General features: G+C 45.5%; 1 protein-coding gene across 8 annotated transcripts in view; it reads right to left on the reverse strand.

Moving 5' to 3' along the window:
- Nucleotides 1-25,714, reverse strand: part of CCDC57 (coiled-coil domain containing 57) — a 147,468-nt gene extending 121,754 nt beyond the window's left edge. For 5 of the 8 annotated variants that reach the window (XM_050919924.1, XM_050919923.1, XM_050919921.1 and 2 more), the window contains exons 1-3: nucleotides 24,220-24,298; nucleotides 12,840-13,248; nucleotides 2,054-2,162 (exon numbers count right to left, since the gene is read on the reverse strand). In XM_050919924.1, the coding sequence (XP_050775881.1) occupies nucleotides 2,054-2,162; nucleotides 12,840-13,240 (510 nt within the window). In that variant the 5' untranslated portion in view covers nucleotides 13,241-13,248; nucleotides 24,220-24,298. Of the gene's footprint in view, nucleotides 1-2,053; nucleotides 2,163-12,839; nucleotides 13,249-23,153; nucleotides 23,243-24,219; nucleotides 24,312-25,633 lie in introns of those variants that run through there. The other 3 variants (XM_050919925.1, XM_050919922.1, XM_050919926.1) reach the window with 3 other exon arrangements.
- Nucleotides 25,715-26,186: the final 472 nt, after the last annotated feature.

Below are 26,186 nucleotides of genomic sequence, written 5' to 3' on the forward strand. Positions count from 1 at the left end.
CCAGCATCAGTCCCCTTACCCCTGTCCATGTCCCCTTCCCAGAGCCATGGCCTGATCCTGGCCCCAGCTCTGGGGAGAGGGGGCAAAGACAGGGGTAAGGTAGGTGGAAAACAAAAAGTTTGGGGACCACTGGCTTTCAGCACTCCCATGGTAAAAGTGTTCTAGCACCACTGGATGGAAGAGCCCTCGAGAGGTCATCAAATTCAGCCCCCTGCTGCTGCACATTGTGGATAGTTCTCTGAAAACATCCATTCAATGACTCCAATATCTTTCTTGAGTGGTAACAGAAAATTTATATTGCATCACTGTATATGGATAGTTGGGACTGTGTTTTTGAGGGTGCATTACTTTGCATTTATCAACATTGAATTTCATCTACCATTTTATTGCCCAGCCACCCAGTTTTGTGAGATCCCTTTGTAGCTCTTCACAGGCGCTTTTGACTTAACTATCTTGAGTAGTTTTGTATCAGCTGCAACATGTCCTTAAAAACCTCCAATAAAGAGGATTCCACAACCTCCATTGGAAGTCTATTCCACAGCTTAATTATCCTTACCGTATAAAAGTTGTTTCTGATAGCTAACCTAAATCTCCTCTGCTTCAGATTATGACCATTAATTCCTATCCTATATTCAGTGGACATGAAGAACAATTGATCATGATCCTCTTTATAACAGCCTTTAACATATTTGAAGACTTATCAATTTCCCCCTCGGTCATACATGACACTCCAGTTCATTCACTTCAGAATGAGATTAGCTTTCTTGCAGTTGCATCACATCGTTGACTCATGCTCTATTTGTGATCCAGTGTAACCCCCGATCCTTTTCAGCAGTACTACCACCTACCCAGTTATTCACCACTTGTAGTTAGGCATTTGATTTTTTCCTGCTTAAGTGAAGTTCTTGGCACGTATCTTTATTAAATTTCATCTTGTTGAATTCAGACCAATTCTCCAATTTGTTAAGGTTGTTTTGAATTCTATCCTCCAAAATGCTTGCACCCCTCCCAGCTTGGTGTCATCTGAAAATTTTATAAGCATACTCTCCACTCCATTATTCAAGTAATTAATGAAAATACTGAGTTGTACCAGACCCAGGAATGACCCAAAAGTAGTAAATATGATAAATGTTGATTTTCATAAGGCTTGTGTCAAAAGCCTTATGAAAAATCAAAATATGTCAAGTCATATCTCCTGCTTCCCACCATCCAGCAGGCCCATAATCCAGTCAAGGTAAATCCCTGTTAAATACAGAGATTTGATGATAATATTACTGCATGTTTTGCTAGACAAAAAAATAAGCCCACTTTTGTAATGATCACCATTTTGTTTCTGATATTTACATGGCAATGACTTGTAAATTTGAAATGTCTTAATTTTTTTTTTAAAAAAGGTAAAGAATATAAATTATCCTAAAAATTTTATTTTTGCAATATATGGGCAGTAAGACACCCTCAGTCAGGTGACAACTAAAGCTCAAACAAACTCCATTGCTAAGTATTCTCATATTATGAAATGATTGAGTATTAATAGTAGCAGAGGATTGTGTGTTAACAATGGCATAAAAAATGGGAAGAGAAAGTCTTGAAATCAGAGAAGTCTGGCATGCTGGCACATGTTAATATGTTTATTTAGCCTATATGCCTGCCTAAAGCGGCTTCTGATTTATAGAAGCTGACCTTTCCTGGAATTTCAAGGTTAGCCAATTTAGCACAGTGTGCTAGCTGTATCCTCATATACGAGAATCTTACACCATCTCAGTTTACTAAATATAATCTTACTAATTCTTCCCAAGGGGAGGCCGCCAGACTAGTCAGCAAAGCACCTGCCAGTATGCAAATACCACATGACACCTATTACTGTAAAGCAACATGCAGTACTGCCCATTGCACATCTTACATTAATTTTAACATTAGAGCTAGAAAGGACTGCCTGAATAGGTATCAGGTATCTATAATGCATAATCTTCCCCTAAGAATGGATGGACTGTAAAGTAGAAATTACATCTACTGTGGCTTGTTTAACAAAGTTGTTTTCTATAGATTCCTGTACCTGTTTCTGCAAAGCAAGCTCTCCTTCCACTTCTTGGAGTTTTCTCTCCAGTTGCTGTTTCAGCTTCTTATACTCCTCACAGTGATGGTCAATGTCAGAAACCTTAGAACTGTAACACCACCAAACAAATTTACATGAAATGTGGTCAATTATGAACAATTGATAGGTGCTTCTGAAAGGTTCTTCCAGCAACAACGCACTCAGAAATATAACTTTCAAAAATGTAATTCCTTAAACAAAAATGCATCTTAACTTTCCATTCACAACATATAATTACAAAATAATTGTTTTCAATCTCTTAGGGTATGTCTACACAACCAGCCGGATAGGCAGGCAGCAATTGAGCCAGCGAGGATCGATTTATTGCTTAGATAAAATAATAAATTTGAGATATACCTATCTCAGAACTGGAAGGAACCCTGAAAGGTCATTGAGTCTGGCCCCCTGCCTTCACTAGCAGGACCAAGTACTGATTTTGCCCCAGTTTCCTACATGGCCCACTCAAGGATTGAACTCACAACCCTGGGTTTATCAGGCTAATGCTCAAACAACTGAGCTATCCCTCTCCTCTTCTAGTCTAGATGCGATAAATTGACTCCTGAGCACTCTCCCATCGACTCCTGTACTCCACCGTCGCAAGAGGCACAGGCAGGGTTGACGAGGGAGTGGCAACAGTCGACTCACTGCAGTGAAGACACCACGGTGAGTAGGTCTATGTATGTCGACTTCAGCTACGTTATTCATGTAACTTAGATGGATTTTCTCCCCCCACCCCAGTGTAGACCAGGTCTTACAAATAAGTAAATATTTAACAATTAATACATTTTCAGATCAGAAGGGACCCTTGTTCAAACTCCTGCATAGGCTATAACTTCTGTTTGAGCTTCAGCATATTTTTTAGAAAGATGTCTAATCTGGGCTAGACTACACTACAAAGCCAATACAGCTATACCAGCAAAATCTCCTAGTTGAGATGCAGACTACTCCAGCAAAAAGAAGTCTTTTGCCAGTATACTTAAACCACCTCCCTGAATGACATAAGCTATGCCACAGAAAGGACTCTTTTGCCAATATAAGCAGTATCTACATGTGGGGATTTACCAGCATAGCTATGTCAGTTAGGAGTGATTTTTCACACTTTCTGACAGACATAGCTACATTGATAAAACTCTGTAGTGTAGACCAGGCCTAATGAGTAAAAGACTTCAAGTGATGGCAACTCCAACACATCCTTTGTAAGTTGTCCAGTGATTAATTACCCTTATTGCTAGAAATTTGTGACTCGTTTCAAGTTTGAATTTGGCTAGCTTCGACTTCCAGACATGGGATCTCACTATGCCTTTGTCTGATAGGTTAAAGAGCCCTCTGGTAGGTTAAAGAGCCCTCTGGCATCAGATATCTTCTTCCTATGTAGGTACTTATACAGCATGATCAACCGTCTCTGAACTTTCTCTTTGATAAATGAGATGGGGCACACGTGCACTGCACTGGTTCAGCAGCAGTTAATCCTACTCTGTGGGCAGAGGAGGCCATGCCCCCTTGGCCCTGCTGAGCATGCTCCAGCTGGAACCCAGGTATAAAAAGGAAGCAGCTAAGCTCAGTCAGGGCTGACTGCTGAGGAGGGAGGATGCACATTGCAGGCTCCAGTCCAGGAGGTGCTGAAGCCTGAGACTGATGAAGCCAGAGATGCAGAAACCCAGGTAGATACCCAGAGGCCTACAGATGCCCGAGGGAGGTCGGTGCCATCGGGAGCTACACACACCGAGGAACCTAGAGATGCCCAGACCACTACTTCAAGAGACAGGGTAGGAAGTAGCCCAGGCGAGGCATAGCCATTGGGCCAAGTGATGTCAGTGTGTTTTGATTGGATCCCCACTGACTCAGTGGCAAATACTCTCAGTATGGCAGGACCCTGGGCTGGGACCTGGTGGAGCAGGGGGAACTGGGTCCCAGCAGCCACCCAGCCCTAGGTGCCAGCCAAGTTGTCCCCATTGGCCATCAGACCACCTAGCCCCAAAAGAGAGGGCAGCTATATTGACTCTGGTTATTAGGCCATGAAATCCTGAGGGAGAGGACAATCATACTGACTTTGGCCTCTAGGTCACACCACCTAAGGTTAAGCGTTGTCGGGTGGATTCAGCCGTGGGATTATAACGACCCTGACCCAAGGAGGACGTACTTGCCCCACAACAATAAGCTAAATAGATTGAGCTTCTTAAGTCTGTCACTGAAAGGCAGCTTTCCAGATCTTACCTCATTCTGGTGGCTCTTTAATAAGGATGCTGAAGAACTAGAGGGGGTTCATTAAAGCACAGAAACCAGAACTGGACACATTGATGAAACCATTACTGTAATAATATCATAAACAGAGGAAATACCACCCCTTTGGTCCTATTTGATATTCCTCTAATTATGCATCCAAGGATTATATAAAACCCTTAGCCATGGCATCACACTGGGGACTCATGTTCAGCTGGTCATTCACCAGAATCCCTAAGTGCTCTTCAGAGTCACTGCTTTCCAGGATACAGTTCTCCATGCAGTAACTATGACCTACATTCTTTGCTTCTACATGTATGACCTTGAATCTAGCTAAAACACATGGTTTTTGTTTGTGCCCAACTTATCAAGAGATCCAGGTGACTCCATGTAAGTTACCTGTCCTCACCATTATCTACCACTCCACCAATTTGTCTGTCATCTGAAAACATTACAGCAATTATTTTAGATTTTCTTCCAGGTGGTTTTTGGATATTTCAATAGTTTGTTCCTCATCCACCTCCTTTTTCTGATTTGGTGGTCTATAGTAGACTCCTATCATAATATTGTGACATTCCTCTAGCGGGGTGGCATGTTTTTAGAAATGCTGGTGGTGCCCAGAACCCACCCTTGCCCAAATTCCACCCCTTCACCTGCCCAAGGCTCTGGGAGGGAGTTTGGGTGAGGGAGGTCTGGGGTGCAGGCCCTAGGCTGGGGCAGAGGATTGAGGTGCAGACTCTGGGAGGGAGTTTGGGGATGGGAGGGGTGCAGAGGGATAGGGTGCAGGGGTGAGAGCTCTGTCTGGGGCTGGCAACGGGGGTTCTGGGGTGTGGGAAAGGCTCAGGGTGAGAGTAGGAACATGGGAGGGTGAGGGCTCTGGCTGGGACTGGGGATAAGGTGTTTGGGGTGCTGGAGGGGCTCAGAGCTAGGGTAGAGGGTGCAGTGGGGGTTGTGAGAAAGCCCTGACTAGGGGTGTGGGCTCTGGGGTGGGGCAGGGATGGGGATGAGTTTGGGTGCAGGCAGGCTGCTCCAGGACAGGAGCCAGAGAGGAGGACTCCTCTCCCCAGCCCTTTCCTTGCTGACAGCAGCAAGCTCTGGGGGAGGAGCCCCCCTTTCCTGTCCCCCCAACAACATCCCCCCACCACTGTCACTGCATGTGCTCCTAGGGCCCCTCTCAGGTCCAGGAATCTTCCTCACGTTCCCCGTGGTGGGTGTCGGGGGGTGCTGCATACCTCCTCCCCTGCTGTTGCCCCTGACTGTAGCCTCACTGGAGGTGAAGGATGAGGCTGCCTCCTTGCCCAGCATGGGGAAGGAGCAGTGACTGCGGCCAAGGGGGTCTCCTGTGCTGGTAGAAGAGGCCACTGGAAAATGAAAGGGTCTGAGGGGGAAGGGCAGGCTCAGAGTCAGTCTGTCCTGGCAGTGGAGGAGGTGGGCACTAGGACCCAACGGCAGCAGTTGCTGCAGGGAAGTAGCATGGAGGAGAGAGACTCTTGGAATGCACAAGGGACCAGGAGCATACTGACCTTAGAGGAACTTCAGTTCTTCAAGATGTTTTTTCCCTTTGGTGGTCCATCATTGGATTTGTGTATGCCCATGTGTGCTCCCCACCAGAGAATGCAAAGCATCCAGTGTCCCAAACCTGTGCAGAACAGCACCTTGAGCCTCCAAACAAGGACATATAAGGTGATATGGATCCACTACCACTCAATTTCTTCTCAACCATGAAGCAGAATTTCCACAGCCAAGGGGGACAAGGGTGATAGATGGAGCACCCGGAGGGACAAAACATTTAGAAGAACTCAAGTTACTGTATGGTAAGTAACCTCTTCTTTTTTGAGTATATGTCCTTATGGGTGCTCTAGCACAGGAGACTCCCAAGCAGTAACTCAGAGTGGGTTCTGGGGAGGCAAGTCTAAAACAGTTCAAAAGGACTGCGTTGTCAAAGGTAGTATTTCTGGAAGCAGGTAAGATGGTGTAATGCTTGGCAAAGATATGAAGAGATGACCAGGTTGCACTCCTACAGATTTCTATTATAACATCTTTCAGTAGCATTATAGGTGTGGACTCCACCTGAGTGGAATGTACTGTTAGTGTACCAAGGCCACATCCCAACAGATTCATAACACCCTTGTACTGAAATGATTTAGAGTGCTCAGACATCTCGGACCTACTAAACCATATCTTTGTTGTTCTCAAGTCCCTCAGGGTGCGGAGGGAGGAGTCTGTCATCACTGAAGGGCTTGGGCCATTCAATCATATTCTGCACCTCTCTCAGGAGACCATAAGACTGGAACCAAGATGTTCTCCATATAACCATAGTTGTGGCTAAGAATCTAGGATATGTGCCGGTGCATGTAGGGCAGCCTGGAGGCAGGTTTTAATTATTAACTATCTTCTAAAATGAAGACTTGAAGTTATTTCTTCTGGTCCTGTGGCAGATGTTCAAAAAATGTATGAATTTGAAAAACGTGTCAAAATATTTTGCCAACAGGAGTTGGTAGTTTGCCACCTGAAACTGGAGAGCTGCCAAGGAGTAGCTTTTTTGTATCCAGGAGGGCTAAACATTTAGACTCCATAACATAAGGAAAGGGTCTGGAGCAGGTTTGTCAATTTCCTTCATCAGCCACATCCACCACCAGGGAACTGGGAGTGGGGTGGAAAAATAAATGCTCTATTCCTTTGCCAGGAATATAGTACTTTTTAATCCACCCACTCATAGGTGAGTTGGATAGTGCTAGGTGTTTGCCAGCCTTTATCAAACCTGCATACCTCTGATCCTCTTATATGGATTGGAAACATGGACGCTGCTTAAACAAGACACCAGGAAGCTGGAGGCATTTCATGTGTGTAAAAGATGGTTTGACTTTATCAGTAATAGGGATGTACCTTTGAGAACTGGCCTCAAGAATTTAAGTCATCATTGGCCACTACCAGCTAGCCCTTTTTGGGCATGTTGCTTGCCTCAGGGTACGTCTACACTACAGGATTATTCCGATTTTACATAAACCGGTTTTGTAAAGCAGATTGTATAAAGTCGAGTGCACACGGCCACACAAAACACAATAATTCGGTGGTGTGCGTCCATGTACTGAGGCTAGCATCGATTTCTGGAGCGTTGCACTGTGGGTAGCTATCCCGTAGCAATCCCATAGTTCCCACCGTCGCCCCCGCCCATTGGAATTCTGGGTTGAGATCCCAGTGCATGATGGTGCAAAAACAGTGTCACAGGTAATTCTGGGTAAATGTCGTCACTCATTCCTTCCTCCGTGAAAGCAACGGCAGACAATCATTTTGTGCCCTTTTTCCCTGGATTGCCCTGGCAGATGCCATAGCATGGCAACCATGGAGCCCGTTTTGCCTTTTGTTCCTGTATGTGTACTGGATGCTGTTGACAGAGGCAGTACTGCAGTGCTACACAGCAGCATTCATTTGCCTTTGCAAGGTAGAAAAGACGGTTACCAGTCATTCTGTACCGTCTGCTGTGCCATTGTAAATTGGCGATGAGATGACGGTTATCAGTCGTTCTGTACTGTCTGCTGCTGTCATGGGTGCTCCTGGCTGACCTTCACTGAGGTTGGCCGGGGGCGCAAAGACAAAAATGGGAATGGCCCCCCGGGTCATTCCCTCCTTTATGTTGTATTTAAAAATAGAGTCAGTCCTGCCTAGAATTATGGGACAAGTGTACTAGAGAACCAGTGTATCAGAGAACCAGAGAGCACAGCCGCTCCATGTCAGATCCTGCAGAAATGATGAGCTGCATGCCATTCTAGGGGGTGCCCCTGCAACAACCCCACCCATTGCTTCCCTCCTCCCCAAATCCTTCTGGGCTACCGTTGCAGGGTCCCCTCATTTGTGTGATGAAGTAATAAAGAATGCAGGAATAAGAAACACTGACTTTTTAGTGAGATAAAATGAGGGAGAGGCAGCCTCCAGCTGCTATGATAGTCCAGGCAGTACAGAATCTTTACTTTAGACATGAAAGGGGAGGGGCTGATGGAGTTCAGCCCCCAGTTGCTATGATGAGGACAGTTACCAGCCGTTCTGTACCATCTGCCAGGAATAATCAGGAGTCATTCCTATTTTTACCCAGGCTCCCCCAGCCGACCTCACCTGAAGCCAGCCAGGAGCACTCACGGGATGATGACAAGGACAGCTACCAGTCCTACTGCACTGTACCGTCTGCCACCGGGGAGGGGAGGGGAGAGGATGCTGCTGTTCAGTCCCCCAGCACCGTGGCTACCAGCAGCATGCAGCAGATATAGGGTGACATTGAAAAAAGTCAAGAAACGATTTTTTTCCCTTTTCTTTCACGGGGGGGGGGGAAGAGGGAGTAAATTGATGAGATATACCCTGGACAATGTGTTTGACCCTACAAGCACTGGGAGCTCAGCCAAGAGCTCCCAAATGCTTTTTGGGGACTGTGGGGACTGTGGGATAGCTGGAGTCCTCAGTCCCCCCCCCCTTCCTCCATGAGCGTCCATTTGATTCTTTGGCTTTCCGTTACACTTGTCACACAGCACTGTGCTGTGGACTCTGTATCATAGCCTGGAGATTTTTTTCAAATGCTTTGGCATTTCGTCTTCTGTAACGGAGCTCAGATAGAACAGATTTGTCTCCCCATACAGCGATCAGATCCAATATCTCCCGTACGGTTCACGCTGGAGCTCTTTTTGGATTTGGGACTGCATCGCCACCCGTGCTGATCAGAGCTCCACGCTGGCCAAACAGGAAATGCAATTCAAAAGTTTGCGGGGCTTTTCCTGTCTACTTGGCCAGTGCATCCGAGTTCAGATTGCTTTCCAGAGCGGTCACAGTGGTGCACTGTGGGATACCGCCCGGAGGCCAATACTGTCGATTTGCGGCCACACTAACCCTAATCCGATATGGTAATACCGATTTCAGTGCTCCTCCTCTCGTCGGGGAGGAGTACAGAAACCGGTTTAAAAAGCCCTTTATATCGATATAAAGGGCCTCGTTGTGTGGACAGGTGCAGCCTTAAATCGGTTTAACGCTGCTAAAATCGGTATAAACGCGTAGTGTAGACCAGACCTCAGAGACAAAAGTCTGTGCACATAAAGCCCTCAAGATGGGACTACAGGTCAGGAGAGGAACAGGCTGGCTCCCTAATCCCTATGGATGGTGAGCGGAATCCCCTGGCAGCTCCCCAGCCAACCCAGGTGTGGGGGTCCCCCACAGCTCCTAGGCAGTTCCTCAGCTGGTGGCAGCAACAAAATCCCACACAGCTCCCCTGACACCATGGGGGGAATCCCCCGGCAGCTCCCCAGACACTGTGGGTGCTGTGGACCCCCAGAGCTCCCCAGCCGCCATGGGAATCCCCTGGCAGCTCCCCAGCCACCAAGGGCAGTGGGGGAGGTGGCAGCTCCCCAGACTTCATGGGTGCTGGGGACCCCCGGAGCTCCCCAGCCACCACGGGTGCAGGGGGAATCCCCCAGAGCTCTCCAGTCCCCACTGGCAACCCCAACAGCTCCTAGTAACAGGCCGCAGCACCCAGCCACAGCAAGGCAAGATGCTGGACCTTCCTCCCTCGACCTACGGGTCATGGACATTTTTAGTTAAAGTCAGGGACAGGTCACAGCTTCTGTGAATTTTTGTTACTTGCCCGTGACCTGTCTGTGACTTACTAAAAATTTCCATGACAAAAATCATAGCCTTAGTTATAGCAAAGCCAAGTTATTTGCTTTAGTGTTCCTTATATGATCTACCAAAAAACTGTTTTGAATGGCTCATCCTTCTTCCCCATTACTTAAGCAACACAAAAAGCATAGGTCCCTCCTCTTCTGTAACTTTTTAAATCAAACTTCAATATTGAGTCATTATTGTCTTTTTTCATTTAACTTGCCAATATCCAACTGCAGGCTGTTGGTCCAAGATCATAGGTACAATTTATCCCTATAGAAATTATCTAAAAATGCAACAATTCTATACAAAACTATAAATCAGCTATCCAGTTATAGGCATCTATCCAAGACCAATTGTGGGACTGTATGACACAGACTGCTGGAAATCAAAAGCTGAGCCAGCACTCTGATCACTTAAACATCAATTAATTCCTCCAAACTCAAGGGTGGACCTGACTCTGCCTAATTAGCAGATTAGAATGGGCTGAGGAGGACTAAAGAGCTAATTAGCCCATTACCACAAAGAGTAGAAGGTGGCACAGTAAGGAAGTGCTGAAGAGAGAGGCAAGCTAATTGAGCCAGAACCAAGAAGGATCTCTCAGTGAACAGCTTTCTTCCCTCTCCTGGGCATAGGGCTGAGGAGAAGCCTGATGCTGTAAATGATGGGGTGTATGGACCAACAAGGTCATTGGAAAAACCATGTACATAAACTACCCAGGAGTATTTAACAATGGAAGGTGTCCAGTCTGTGTAGACAGAGTAGAAGACAGGGGCAGGGTCTCACTCTGTCACAGACTGCTACAATCAATCTTACTCCAAGTTTATAAACTACAGAACAGGCAGTTGTCTATCGTTACTTATTAAAATTTTCGCTTAATGCAAGAAAATCACAGATTCAAGTGACATTTTTAAAGTTAGTAATAATAATGCTGACCAAAACTTAAAGGCCACATTTTTAAGCAGAGTCAAGTCCTTGGAGGATCCTTGATCTTTCGCACTGGAAACCAAGAACCAAGTGCAGTCAGACACTACTATTTATAAGTCAAAAACATGGCAACTTGCCATTTGAACTGGCTACTTATTCTATTTCTTCAACAAGTGCTTCTCATATTCAAATCTCGCCCTAAGCTAGAGAAATTGAGAGTCACAAAAACAAGACCTTCAACATCCACCTAGATACAGTTGAGAAAAGTCAGTTATGGTGATCTAGTGTTGGAGTGATTGTATGAGTTTATTCAAAATAGTGATGGTTTTTATGTAAATTCTTTTAATCTACTTTTAAGTACAATTTAAAGATTTTGGTTCTTAAAGCATATTTTATCATTGTGTATGTTTCACGCATCAAAGAGTACTTTTATCTATTTTAACATTTAATTATTTTAGTTATTTCTATCTTCAGACAACATCAGTGGATAAACTTATGAGAGGATGCTGTGAGAAGTTCTCTTGTCCGGAGTCTTACTACTCTCTAATTGTCTCAATATTAGAGAAATATTCCAAGAGAATTAGACTAATTAAAGGACTGATTACTGGAGGCTTCTCTCTGTCCTCTTAGATTTTAATAAATTAAGACCATAAGTTACTAGGGCAGGCCAATGGTCCATCTAGCTCAGTATTCTGTCTTCCAACAGTGGCTAGTATTGCACCATCAGCAAGTTTGCAGATGACACTAAGCTTGGGGGAGAGGTAGATATGCAGGGCAGGGATAGGGTCCAGAGTGACCTAGACAAATTGGAGGATTGGGCCAAAAGAAATCTGATGAGGTTCAAAAAGGACAAAATGCAGAGTCCTGCACTTAGGATGGAAGAATCACATGCACTGCTACAGGCTGGGGACTGACTGGCCACAAGGCAGTTCTGCAGAAGAGGATCTGGGGATTACAGTGGATGAGAAGTTGGATATGAGTCAATAGTGTGCTCTGGTTGCCAAGAAGGCTAATGGCATATTGGGCTGCATTAGTAGTAGTATTGCCAGCAGATCGAGGAAGTGATTATTCCCCTCTATTCAGCACTAGTGAGGCCATATCTGGAGTATTGCATCCAGTCTGGGGCCCCCCCACTACAGAAAGGATGTAGATGCATTGGAGAGAGTCCGGTGGAGGGTAATGAAAGTGATTAGGAGGCTGGGACATATGATTTGAGGAGAGGCTGAGGGAACTGAGCTTATTTAGTCTGCAGAAGAAAAGAGTGAAGGGGGATTTGATAGCAGCCTTCAACTACCTGAATGTGTGTTCCAAAAAGGATGGAGCTAGGCTGTTCTCAGCGATGGCAGATGACAGAACAAAGAGCAATGGTCTCAAGTTGCAGTGGGGGAGGTTCTAGGTTGGATATTAGGAAAAGCTAGGGAGGTGGTGGAATCTCCTTCCTTAAAGGTTTTTAAGGCCTGGCTTGACAAAGCCCTGCCTGGGATGATTTATTTAGGGTTGGTCCTGCTTTGAGCAGGGGGTTGAACTAGATGACCTCCTGAGGTCTCTTCCAACCCTAATCTTGTGATTTTATGAAAAGCCTTCCCTCTATCAACTCTAAAATCCACCTCTATGCCAATCCCCCTCCCATATCTTACAGCTTTTGTGTTAGAGATATGGTGCACCATTTGAGAGCAGCCCTGGGGCTCCTCTAACTTAATGCCAGAGGTTTGGAAGTTCTCCACTAGAGAGTGAATACAGATACTTTAAAGGTGACTTAAAGCTACCTTTGCAGACCCGAACTCTGTTCTTGTGCTAGGCATAGCTCAGCCAGAATGGAGCTTTTAATTTGTTTGTCAAATTCGTATGTACCTTCCTTTTTAGTGTGTTAAACTATTGCTTTATCAGATCCAGAGACAGTCATTTGGAGGCTGAATGGCTACTTTTCCAAGATAGTACTGTACTATAAAGAAAAATCTCTTACCTGTGCAGCCGCTCCATCTCTAACTGATGTTTATTAAGTTTTTGTTGATATTGGTACTGCAGAGCCTCTTGTTTCCGGGTTTCCTTGAGAAGTGTTTGTTGCAGCTTATCCAGTTGTATCCTAAGATCGCTAACTTCTGCCTGTTTAGCATTTTCAGCCATTTTCAAATGAGTAAACATGGCATCATAGCGTTCCAGTTCTCTGTCTCTGTCTTCCAGAACTTTCAGATTATAGGTGAAATCTTCTTTTAACCTATTGAATTTTTTATGCATTTCTTGGAGCTGCTTTCTGGTATCCTGCAGTGTTGTCTTCTGAAAATAGAGTTGGCGAGCTTGTAGCTCTTTCCATTCTTGTTCTTTCCTCACAAGAAGTTCATTTAGTTCTTTCTCCATTTTTAACATTGTTGAGCCTAAGACAGAAGAAAGTTACTGACTGGAGCCTGATGACTGAAAAATGTCTCCTCTCCAACCATTCACTTCTCCACACTCCATCTGTTGTACTGCATAATTAGTTAGATGTCTTATGGACTTAAAGTGGACTTTAACTTTTTCTGAAATATCAGATATTGGTCATGGCTAAGAGCAGGAACCTATTTATCTCACATAACCCCCCACCCCCTCACAGTCTTTTAAATGTATTTATCCTCATAACACCTCAGTGAGATAGGTAAGTATGATTATCCACGATTAAGCAGATGGAAAACTGAGGCACAGGAGACTCAGAGATTTGCCCAGTGGCACACAGGAAGTCTGTAATGAAGCAGGAAAATTAACTAAGGAGTCCTGAATCCCAGGATAGCACTCAAACCACTGGACCATTCCTCATGTTTGTGTTCCACTTCATCCCTTCACCAATCTATTCTTTTCCTCCATTTTCTGTATGGTAACTGGGATTTCAAAAGCCCACTGGGATGAGAATTATCCACAAGATACCACAATCACTGGCTATAAATTTAAATTTAAAACTTCCCCCTAAATTTTAAATTTAAACTCAGATGAGTGTCCAGCATTTTCCCCACAAACTCCATTAAAATTCCTGTGAAGGACAATTATGCACGTGAGGGCCATGTCGCACAGGTGCAACACCCCTATACAGAGGTTCTTTTCACAATGCCACATATCTGATCTTATCCATTTTTGCTTTTAAACTTCTTGGCCATGTCTACAATAGGAAAAAAAGGTATTTTTAACATGAGTTAACTAACATGTTAAATTCCTACGGTGTGTCTGTAACAACCTGGCCCAATCTTCTTCAGAAGGGACACATATCTGTTTTGAGTAGACCCAACTGCTCAATCCCACGTGCTCCTAAACCACCAGGTCTAGACAGAACCTAGTCACAATTCCTAGCTCTGGGTCTGTAAGGCATACTTCCAGGCCCAAACCCATTGTCTGAGACCTTCTTTGGAATATGGTACTAAACTGTTTGGTGGCCCCCAGGCTCCAGAACCAGTGCCTCTGCCCTCTTATGCCCCCCACATGATACCTCAGAGTTCCACGGTAGTTCTGAACACTTTAGGCTTCTAGTTTAACCACTTCAGGCCCAATGTGGTATGAAGGCAAGGAACACAAACTTAGCAAAGGAATTTTTTATCCAGTCACTACTCTTAAAAAGTACTTGAGAGTTACAGTGACTCTAGTTTGATTTCTCTTCTCCTGCAAATCTGAGATCTAGTCAGTATTTCAGTCTATGTAGAGTCCCTCTCTTCTGCCTTCCTCTTCTCTCTCCAGCCTGGTCTTCTGTCATGTGTTAGTGAATGATCTCCACTTCTCTAAGAGCACCCCTTGTTATATACAATCTCCCTCCCTCTAGCCATGTGCCCAGACTAAGGTTCAGTCTACACCTAAAACTTAGGTCAATCTAGCTATGTGGCTCAGTGGTGTCAAAAATTCAGATGCAAGTGACATAGTTAACCCAACCTATGCTACAGTATAGACACCATTAGGCTGATGAAAGAATTCTTCCATCAACTTACCCACCATCTCTAGAGGGGCTAGATTTTTCCCACAGCAATGGAAAAACCCTTTCCATCACTGTAGAAACATCCACACTACAGTGCTACAGCAGCCTGGCTGCAGCACTGCCACTGTGGTGCTTGTTGTGTAGACACAGCTTGAGAAACTCTAGCCCCTTCCCCCCATGCAGGCTTTTGTGTAGACAGTTCACTGAGCCATTGGGTTAGGCAGAGACCACAGTTGAGACACAATCCAAGTTGATCACTCTAGATTGTTCTATGATGGATCCTAAATTATAGGTGGCACCCCTGCAGTTCCCATTGGAGTGCCAGAGCATGGTGCAGCCTCTGACCCTGTGCCCCGACTGGAGTAGGGCAAGCCCCAGACCCCACTCCCCAGCCGGAGCTCACGGGCCACCTAAAAACGGCTTGCAAGCTGGATCCAGCCCACGGGCCATAGTTTGCCCACCCCTGTTCTAGGTGTTTGCAAACTGATTGCTTAATTATTTGCTTCATTATCTTTCCAGGTACTGAAGTTAAGATGATTGGTCTGTAATTCCCCAGGTTGTCCTTATTTCCCTTTTTATAGATGGCCAAATATAATGCCCTTTTCCAGTCCTCTGGAATCTCTCTCATCTGCCATGACTTTTCAATCTAATAACTAAGGCAGGGGTGGGCAAACGATGGCCCCCAGGCCGGATCCGGCCCCTCAGGGCTGTGGATCTGTCCTGTGGTACTGCCAGCACCACATCCCTACAGCCTCTGGGGGGGGGGGCAGAGGGCTCCATGCATTGCCCTTGCCTCCAGGCACCACCCCCCACAGCTCCCATTGGTTGGGAACCGCAGCCAATGGGAGCTTCAGGGGAGATACCTGGAGGTGTGGCAAAGGCAGCGCATGCAGAGCCCTCCACCTCCCCTCCCCCAGGGGCTGCAGCATTTCCTGGAGTGGTGCGGTGCCAGGGACACAGCAGGCAGGGAGCCTGCCTTGGCCCCAATGCACGCCATTGCCATCCCAGAGCCACTTGGGTAAGCGGGGCTGGAGCCCAAACCCCTCCTGCATCCCACTCCCCAACTCCCTGCCTGCCCCTTGCACCCCTCCTGCATCCCAACTCCCTGCCCTGAGCCCCCTTATACATGCTGTACCCCTCCTGCCCCAAGCTCCCTGCTGTATCCTGCACCCGTGCACCCAACCCCCTGCCCTGAGCCCCCTGCCACACCCTGCACCCCAACTCCTTTCCCTGAGTCCCCTCATACAGCCCGCATCCCTCCTCTGCCCCAATCCCTTGCCCTGAGCCCCTTCCTGCACATCGCACCACCTCCCACACTCCCCCCTGCACCCCAAACCCCTGTCATAGCCCTGCATACTATTTCCCCACCCAGATGTGGCCCTTGGCCCAAAAAGTTTGCCCACTCCTGCACTAATGGCTCAGATACTTCCTCAGTCAGCTCCTTGAGTATTCTAGGATGTATTTCATCAGGCCCTGGTGACTTGAAGACATCTGACTTGTCTAAGCAATTTTTAATTTATTCTTTCCCTAGTTTAGCCTCTTTCACTGGCATTCACTATGTTAGACGTCCAATCGCTTTTGTTTCAGTTTTCACCAAAAAAGTCATAATAGTCATAACTATGCAGCGTAATAGACTAACTGTGTCAAGATCAGGCTGTTTTTTGACACAGAATACAAAATGGCAGTTAGCACATAAAGACAGGGTGCAACAATGGAGGTCACAAAACAAAATTAAGTTCACAATTTGACATACACACACTATTACAGTGTTTGCACTATCCTTTTTTCCCTTCAAGCTAACTGATTGCCAAATCAATGTGTAAAGGCTAGTATGGGCACTCCCCACACTTTGTTCCAGAGTACAAACATTTGTTCTTTATCCTAGAACAGTGGTTTTCAAACTAGGGTACGCAAGCTCTTGTTAGAGGGCGTGTGAGAAAAATCCTGTACCGGCGGACCACACATTTTATTTAATACAGAACTTTTCAAACAGTGGAGCATGTACCCCTAATGGAGGCACAGAGGACTGTTCGCAGAGGACAGGCAGCTAGGGCCAGCCCCACACAGCAGGGCTCAGGAAAGGAGCACCACTCCACCCTGACTCACCTCAGCAGGCCACCCACACTGTCTGGGTTGGGGTGAGGGGACACAATGAGCTAAGCCCCCCCTTGGAGTTACATTTTTAGTTGTGCCCCCAAAACACAGACAGGCTGAGTGGCCCACTGAGTTGTCAGGAAATGGAGGCACCGTTACATTCCTCTGTGCCCCCACTACAGGGGGTGTGCCCCACAGTTTGAAAACTTCTACAAGCTGCTGCCAAATAGAAGGCAAAAAGCTTGGGGAGCATATGACCTCATGCGCCTCCCCACACATGGCCTCTGCCTATTTAGGATGGGGGTATAGGGTAGACTACATTATTTGGAAAGAGGTACGCTGCCTAAAAAGTTTGAAAACCACTGCCTTAGGATGATCTTTAAGGTAAAAAACAAACAATTGTTTCCTCATCAAATGCACGGGAAATGTCCACATTAGCATTTGCAGACATGTTAAGTACCTTGATTTAATTGGCAATGCATTAACTTGGGGGGAGAGTAAAAAGTACAGTGGAAAAAGACAAGGCAGTTGTAGTTGACCACCTAACACGTTAGAACTATTATTTATGTCCACATTAGAACTGAAACATATGCTAAAAATATACCTTTTCTAGTGAAGATAAGGCCCTTGCACTGATATATATAGAGGCAACAGTGTTTTATACATGAAAAGGTGCCCATTTTAAGATCTTTTTAATTAACTTGTTAGTTAATGGGACTGAGACAAGGTGGGTGAAATAATATCTTTTACTGGACCAACTTCTGTTGGTGGAAGACACAGAGACAAGCTTTTGAGCAACACAGATCGCTTCTTCATTATTGGACTGTTCCTTATCCTTTCCCCCATAAAACTTCAATTATAGTTTATGTTCCTAATACTTTTGGTCTCTGTGGCAGCTTTCACTGTCTGACTTAGGGACTTATCAGCACCTGCTCAGTAATGACAATTTTCAGGAAGATGCTAGCTGTTTATATAGAAGACTGAACAAAAAAAACTCTTTAATGTTTTCTGTTCTCTCACTACACCTTATCTCTGGGAAATCTCATCCGCAAACACAAATTCAACCACCATTTCTATGCTGACAACTCACAGATATACCTCTCTAACCCAGACCTGTCTCCTCTCGTCCAAACTAAAATCTCAGCCTGTCTCTCTGAAAGCTCCTTGTGGAGGTCTAGCCACCAGCTCAAGCTGAACATGGCTAAAACAGAGCTTTTAATCTCCCCCACAAGTCACCTCTGCTTCCTCTTTTCCCATCCCTGTAGACAACACAACCATACATGCCTGTCATGAAGGCCCATAACCTGAGAATCACCTTTGCTCATATCTCCCTATGTAATCAAATCCAGACTATATCTCAGTCTTGCTGATCTTTCTGCATAAGATCTCTAAAATGCATTATTTTCTATCCAGTCACATAGCCAAAAAAAAACCAACAAAAAACTTATCTAAGCTCCCATCCATCTCATATCTTGATTACTACATCGTTCTCTCTGGTCTTGACAAATGCAGTCGTGCTGCACTCAGATCCATTCAGAATGCTGCTGCAAAGGTTATTTTCCTACCCTGTCACTTTGACCATGTCACCTCTCTCACTGAATCCCTCCAGTGGCTCCCCCTTCTCTTATTACATTGAACAAACAGCTTGCATTCACTTTCAAGGCCCTTTATAGTCAATCCTCAAACATCTGCATAACTACCTCATTATCCACCTTCAAATCACTCCTCAAAGTTCTCCTTTGCCATGATGCCTACAGAGTACTTGATAACAGGCTGCTAGCAGGCAGAGACCACTGCCTATATGCTGACCAATAATGTCTCGTTTACTTGTATTTCCAAATCTGTTTATATTTATCTTTTGTCTCCTGTACTAACTTGGGGAGAAGGGATAGCTCGGTGGTTTGAGCATTGGCCTACTAAATGCAGGGTTGCGAGTTCAATCTTTGAGGGGGCCACTTAGGGATCTGGGGTAAAATCAGTACTTGGTCCTGCTAGTGAAGGCAGGGGGCTGGACTCAATGACCCTTCAGAGTCCATTCCGGCTCTATGAGATAGGTGTATATCTCCATACATATTTACATTATAGGGCTGTGAAAATTTTCACACCCTTAGCACTATATTGGGTTGACCTAACAACCAGTGTAGAGGTAGCTAGGTCAACAAAAATTCTTTCATCAACCTAGATACCATCCCTCAAGGTGGATTAACTAGCTAAAATACCTTCTGTTGATGTAGGAAGCAGCTACGCTACAGCACTACAGCAGCACAAGTGGCTTCTGACTGTAACCATTTTTGGTTCTGTTTTTGTACAGCACTAAGCACCAAGGGATCCTGGTCTATAACTGGGGCCACTATACACTACAGTAATACAAATAATAAAAGTAACATAAAATCCTTTACTTTTGCCCTCCCCACTACCACCAGAAAGGAAATGTTACATTTTCCATTAGAGACTCCAATTTTTAGGGCTATAAAATCCACTCCAGGCCTGAACAATTGTGACTCACCCATGTATTTTGCTCCACTTAAAGTAAATAACTTTACTCGTCACACTCCAAAATGGTCTCTTATTTCATTGCCTCCTTGACCTCTCTACTCTGCTGATGCTAGTTTCTATGGACTGTTTGTCCACTTCCCCCCACAATCATTTAGGTACCTTTTTTCACATAATTCCCTTCCAATTTTGCTCTGCCAAGCCACTATCCTCTCTTCCCTTGAAATTCCATTCTCAATATCCAGAAGATGAGTCAAATAATTATATTTTAAAATTATTTTTAAATCCACTTGTCAAGATGTGCACAAGCCTAAACTGAGTAATCACAATCTTATTGCTGTAACCCTTGTTCATTCTCACTCTCTTCCTACTGTTATCCTCAATCATTTGTGTCATATCTTGTATATTATAAATTCTTCAGGACAGGGACTATGACTTTCCATTTATTCTGTACAATGCCATTCATACTTCTGGGTGCTGAAAAAATAATATGATACTCTCTGCTCAGCCCCTTTTCCTAAATCTCTGGAGTCAGTACAAATGCTCTCACAGCACAGTATTATTCTGTATCAGTTATTACAGATAATCCGGCCTGTATAACCATTGGGATACAGAGAATAATAAATCAGACAGGCATGTCTTTCCAATGGTGACTCTAATCTCTTAAAATGGAAGAGAGATTTTCAGATCAGCAAACGTGATACAATAGCCCTGCTCCAAAAGGATGCCACATTTTAACTGATTTTTCCCCATAGACCTAACAAATCTCATTCTTCAGGGTTTAAAATTTAGTCTGTGAGGGTCAAGATGGAAAATAAGCAGCATAGTATTCTGAGGAAGCTTTGTTTCTCTGACAAATCACATAGTAACCATTGTTAGAAGAATCAGTGGTCTGGATAGATTTTAAAATTTGCTGTTGCTCAGTTTTGCCATTGTCATTACTGTTTCCATAAATGGAAGAAAAAAATAAATGGAAACTCTCCAACTTAAATTTGATAGTTGTGTATTTATGGAGAAGGTGTTCACAATACTATAATACAATCTCTTTTTACTTTAGTAGGCAGAGATGGATATTTCCTACCAAAAGCAATATTATTGGGCATTTATGAGCAATGTTTCTTTTGTGCTTCTTGTACTTATCAGACAACATTAAAGAAAGGTCTGTTCTTTTTATATCTCCCGCTTACTCCTTTTAGCTGCTGCTGCTCCAAATGCATTTGGCTGTTAACACAGCCACAAATGTTAAGTAAAATATTTCTAATGCAAACGAACAAATGCCAAGTTTATACACAGAATGTAACAATATCATCATTAGTTCAAAATCCATTAGTGGGCTGAATCATCTAAAAATATTTCAATCTGCTCTGTTAAACAAAAGAGGCTTTTGTGCCAGCCAGTAAACAGAGTGGTATCAAAAGTTTCATAAGTGCTTTTAAAATAAAACCTGACACATACTTCATTGGCTAAACTTGGCCATGCAATCTTTAGACAAGACCTTTGTAACAGTCAGAAGGGGGTAAAAATTAGATCTTCCATCTTACTGCCACTCTATCACCTCCCGTTTAGTATTTATCAAACTGAAGTCACGTTTTTTAAACTCCTTTTTAAAAATTATGAAATTGGAAGAAGTGTTTTGTGTGCATGTGATTTAACTGAAAATAGTAATTAACAGAGAAAAAATTGTCATTTCTTTTTGGGTTTGTTCTATTCCCTCAGTATTTCCTTAGTTTTGGCGAGGATGAGGAAAACTTAAAAATACAGAACCTAATAATGGGAAGAAAGCATTTGCTTCTGCGAGCAGCAGTATTCACAATAGGGAATTACTTAAAACTATGACAGGTATGTATATAGTATTGTGAAAACTGCTGCATTCTTTTATACAGCAGCTGGAACCTCATCCTAGATGTCTCACAATCAAGCTTCAGAGTACAGTAAAGATACAGCCTACGTGGCACCAAAAATTACTTCCTAATGGTCAGGGATACAGGAAAGGATTTCCATGTTAATATTGCAGGATGTATCTGCAACTTTTAGTACAAGAAACAAAGTACTGCGAAACTGTTTGTGTAACACAGCTGGTGTAAATCATAACATTACAATGGTTCCAATGACTTCTCTCTACCTGAACCCAAAGAATGATGATAGGTAAGAAGGACTTTGGGGAAGAGTAATCATGAAGAATCTCACTAGGATCCATACTGAATATCTACATGAGACCACTTGGATTGTGAGATGCTCTGGGCTCAGCTGCCAACAATATGCTGATGACATTCAAATGTCTATCTCATTTGTCACTGATCCAATGACTCCCACTACTAAAAATATTACAATGCCTATAGAAGATCAGATGGCAGCTGGCTCAGACCAACGCAGACAAGATCAAGTGATACTGGCTGAAAGCGGGGAAAAGCACTTTGAAGAACTTGCTAAAACTCTGCACACCTCTACCTTTCTGTCAAAGACATACAGCCTCCTTTTGTCAGAATGGTTCAAAGTCTTGGGGTCTGTTTGAATTATTACTAAAAGTGGGTATTCACCCACAAAAGCTTATGCTCCAATACAGTGGTCCCCAACCTTTTTGTGGCCAGTAGCACATACATATTTTCAGAAGAGTGGGGTGGGCCCCAACAATTTTTCAAGGCTTATTTTGTATTTGTACATTAAATAATACGAAAATCATCATATTTAATATTCTTCCCACTCTGGGTTGAAATAATACGTACGTTGTCTCTTATTTGAACCACTCATTTTGGAGCAAAATTTTAAAATAATAAATTGCAAAGCACAAGAAAACAGTAGTATCAGTGCAGGAAGAATACTCACATACAGGGCCGGCTCCAGGCACCAATGGAGCAAGCAGGTGCCTGTGTCAGCACATGCTATGGGGCAGCATTCAGTCCATTCTGCAGAGGCGGAGCATTGTGGGTTTTGTGTTTTTGGTTTTTTTTGGGTGGCAGTGCAGTTCTGGGCAGTGCAGCGAGAAGCCTGAGAGAAGCTGCGCAGCCTGCAACCCCGGAGTACTCTGTCCTCAGCAGGCGGGGGGCCCTGGCATCTCTAGCCTGCTGGGCACTAGGCAGGCCCTGTGTCTGCTGGGGACAGAGAACACCGGCACCTGCAGCCCTGGAGTTCTCTGTGCCCAGCAGGCACGGGGTCGCGGCTTCTGTGCAGCCCCGGAGTTCTGTGCCAAGCAGGCGCGGGGTCGCGGCTTCTCTTCTTGAAGCCGAAGAGAAGCCGCGGCCCCGCGCCTGCCGGGTACAGAGAGCACCGGCGCCCGCAGCCTGGAGTTCTCTGTCCCCGGCAACCACAGGGCCACGGCTTCTTTCCCCTGCTGAGCACCACGCAGGCACACATAAATGCCCCGCTTTGGAAACCACTGCTCCAATACATCTGTCAGTCTATAAGGTGCCACAGAACTCTTTGTTGCTTTTTACAGATCCAGACTAACACAGCTACCCCTCTGATACTAGGTAGCACTTGTCACTTAAAACATCTTTTTTCATCTCCAGTGCACTAGGAAACTTAACCCCTACCTCCAGGATGAGAAGCTGGCCACAGTTATCAATGCATTTGTCACCTCCTAGACAAGATTACTGTACTTTGGTGTATCTGAAGCAGAATGTGAAAACAATACAAAGCTCTAGCTGATACAAAGAGTGGCTGAGTCCTCCATTGTTTAGGCTAGGGGTCTCAAACAAGTGGCCTGCAAAGTTATTTTCTGCGGCCCGCAAGCTCCTCACGGTGTCCCCGCCCTCTCCCAGCGTTTACCTAGAGCGGCTCCAGCCTGACACGCACTGGGGACGGGGCAGGCTCCCTGCCTGCCCTGCCCCCACGTCGCTCCGGGAAGTGGACGGAACCTAGGGGAGGAGAGGCACAGGCGTGCGTGTGTTGATGTTGCTTCAAACACCACCCCCAGCAGCTCCCATTGGGAGCTCCCTGTTCCTGCACCCTACACTCCGACCCCCTGCCACACCCCTCCTGCATCCCAACCCACTGCCTTGAGCCCCCTGCTGCACCCCAACCCCCTGCAATACTCTGCACCTGACCCCCTGCCCTGAGCCCCCTCCTGCACCCCAACCCCCTTCTCTGAGCCACCTGCCACACCCTGCACCCAACCCCCTGCCCTGAACCCCCTGCCACACCCCTCCTGTACCCCAACCCACTGCCAAGTCCCCTGCCACATCGTCCTGTACCCTGATCCCCTGCCCTGACCCCGTCGCATCCCTCCTTCACCCCAACCCCCTGCCACACCCCTCATCCCTCCTGTACCCCACGCCCCAACTCCCTGCCCTGAGCCCCTGCCACATCCCACACCCCTCCTGCACCCACTGGGGGCATGGAGGGGGTGGGGATTTTGGGGAAGGGATTGGAATGGGGGCAGGGAAGGGGTGGGAAGAGGCAGGACGGGGGGGGCTTCATGGAAGGGGTGGAGGTGTCAATAATGCAGCCCTTGGGCCAATGTACTAGTCCTCACGTGGCCCTCATGGTCATTTGAGTTTGAGACCCCTGGTTTAGGCTCTCATGAGCACATCAAGACTGTACTTCAGTCTTCCCTATTCATTTCCACTACCAGTTTAAGCGCTTTGTCTCAATCTCAAAACAGTGAGTTAAATCATAGCTACATGCATTTAAAGAATGCATTTCAATCTATGAACTGCTAAAACAAATGTGCTTCTTTGGGTCATCATATACCACAAAGCCCAAAACAAAGCACATGAGAGCCCAGGATGAAGTATTCTCAGTTGAAAAGATTCAGTCATGGAACACCATAAGAGATAGCATTAATCCAAAATTTGATCCTTTTTATGAAATACTACAAAAATTAGTAGATTACTTCAGGGAACTTAGTTGAAGAAGACTGTCCAAGGAATCTTCTCTGAGATTCTTCTTGTCCCACAAGTAAAGGAAATCAGAAGGCAGAAGATTCTGGAATGGAATGGCAAGCTAGGTTAAGTACTAAGGTAAAGGTTTTGTGGAACACTTCTCCAACTTCTATGGAGGGAAGGGGCTATGTAGTTTGACTGGTCTCCAACTCAGCAGAAAGGAGAGCAGTCTCCTCGAGGACAAGTTGGCTAGAGTAGTCAGGAGGGGATTAAACTAATTGCAAATGGGGAGGTTAAATGAGGGAAGAAATGAGCACTTAACACTAAATTGAGATGCTGAGACCAAAGTTATCAAGAAACCAAAGAACATTAAAAGAATACATTTTTAAATAATCTATACACTAATGTTAGGAATTGGAATTGCTGATCTGTGAGCATAAATTCAATCTAGTCAATATTACTGAAAACCGATGGGATGATTCACACAATTGGAATAAGGAGAGAATGGCACTCTACATCAAAAATGGCATTAGCTATTTCCAAGTCACTGATAACACAGAAGAAAAGGATCTTAAATCCTTATGGATCAATGTCCTAAGAGATAAAGCACAAACTGGAGTACTAACTGTTCTGCTACAGGTTTCAGAGTAGCAGCCGTGTTAGTCTGTATCAGCAAAAAGAACAGGAGTACCTGTGGCACCCAGACTACCAAACCATACTAGGGAACACAGTGACCACCCTCTTTATATACCTATCTGTAATGCAGAAAAAACTATGCTCATGGAGGTCTTCCATTCAAGTGACATATGATGCAGGTGTCATGCTGCCAGTACTAACAGATCCTTGGAATTTCTAAATAGTATACATGACCATTTCCTAACTCAAAAACTGTTGCAGATAACAGGGTTGAATTTTCTGTTAGCCCTTGACCTAACAGATAAGGAGAAACTGATCACAGAACTAAACGTTAATGCTAGTAGGTACAAGGCAGACTCTCCATAACTGACCATGTTTAATCAAAATTGGTTTTTTTCCCCCTTAAAATGCATGCTTTAGATTATTCTGGGTAAGTTCTATGGGCTGTGCTATACTACACAGGAAATCAAACTAAATGATTACAACCATCACAGGGTACCCTAATGGGATAGCAGGATGCACACCAGTGACGGCACCCTGGTGGGATGACAGGGAGCGGCAGATGGGGGACGCGTGGTGACCGAGCAGCCCGGTGGGATACGAGGAGCGGAAGGGCCACCGAGGCGCGGATAACTGGGCGCCCCGACTCGCTGGAGGGGACGCACGGGTGACTGGGCGCCCCGACTCGCTGGAGGGGACGCGCGGGTGACTGGGCGCCCCGACTCGCTGGAGGGGACGCGCGGGTGACCGGGCGCCCCGACTCGATGGGGGCGAGGGGAGGAAACTCACGAGTTGCTCTCTAAGCGGCGGCGGGTCTCTGCTGAGCAGGCCTCGTCTCCATGGGAACCGTAGCTGCTGCTGGTGTTGCAGGAACAGGCCTCCCTAGGGAACGTGGGCCCCAACCCCATCGGGACCGCGCTTCAAACCCCTTCCGTCGCGCCCTCATGGAGGCCGGCCCTTGGCCTCTGTCCGGGTCTGGCATCCTGCCAACGCTTTGAGACGCACCTTGGGCGTTGTGCCAGCTGCTGTGATGTAAACAATGGCAGGAACCGCACTACTGTACCATCCACACACACACACCCCAGTCCACATATCCCATATGCCTCTGCAGCCTTACTCTCCTACCCACATTCAGTAACTATCATCAACCTGAGCCCCCACTAAAACATAAGCCAAAACCTGCCCATTATTCCATGTCTCCATTGACCTGAGCTGTCCTCACTGAGGGAGCTGCACCCTATCACCACCCCACCAATGTACCATCCACCCTATTCAACCTCTACCCCATAAACCCCTCCACCAAATCCCTATCCACCCTAACCCAGTCAACCCATGTCTAGTC

This window comes from Gopherus flavomarginatus, chromosome 12, assembly GCF_025201925.1.
Source record: "Gopherus flavomarginatus isolate rGopFla2 chromosome 12, rGopFla2.mat.asm, whole genome shotgun sequence".
NCBI lineage: Eukaryota > Metazoa > Chordata > Testudines > Testudinidae > Gopherus > Gopherus flavomarginatus.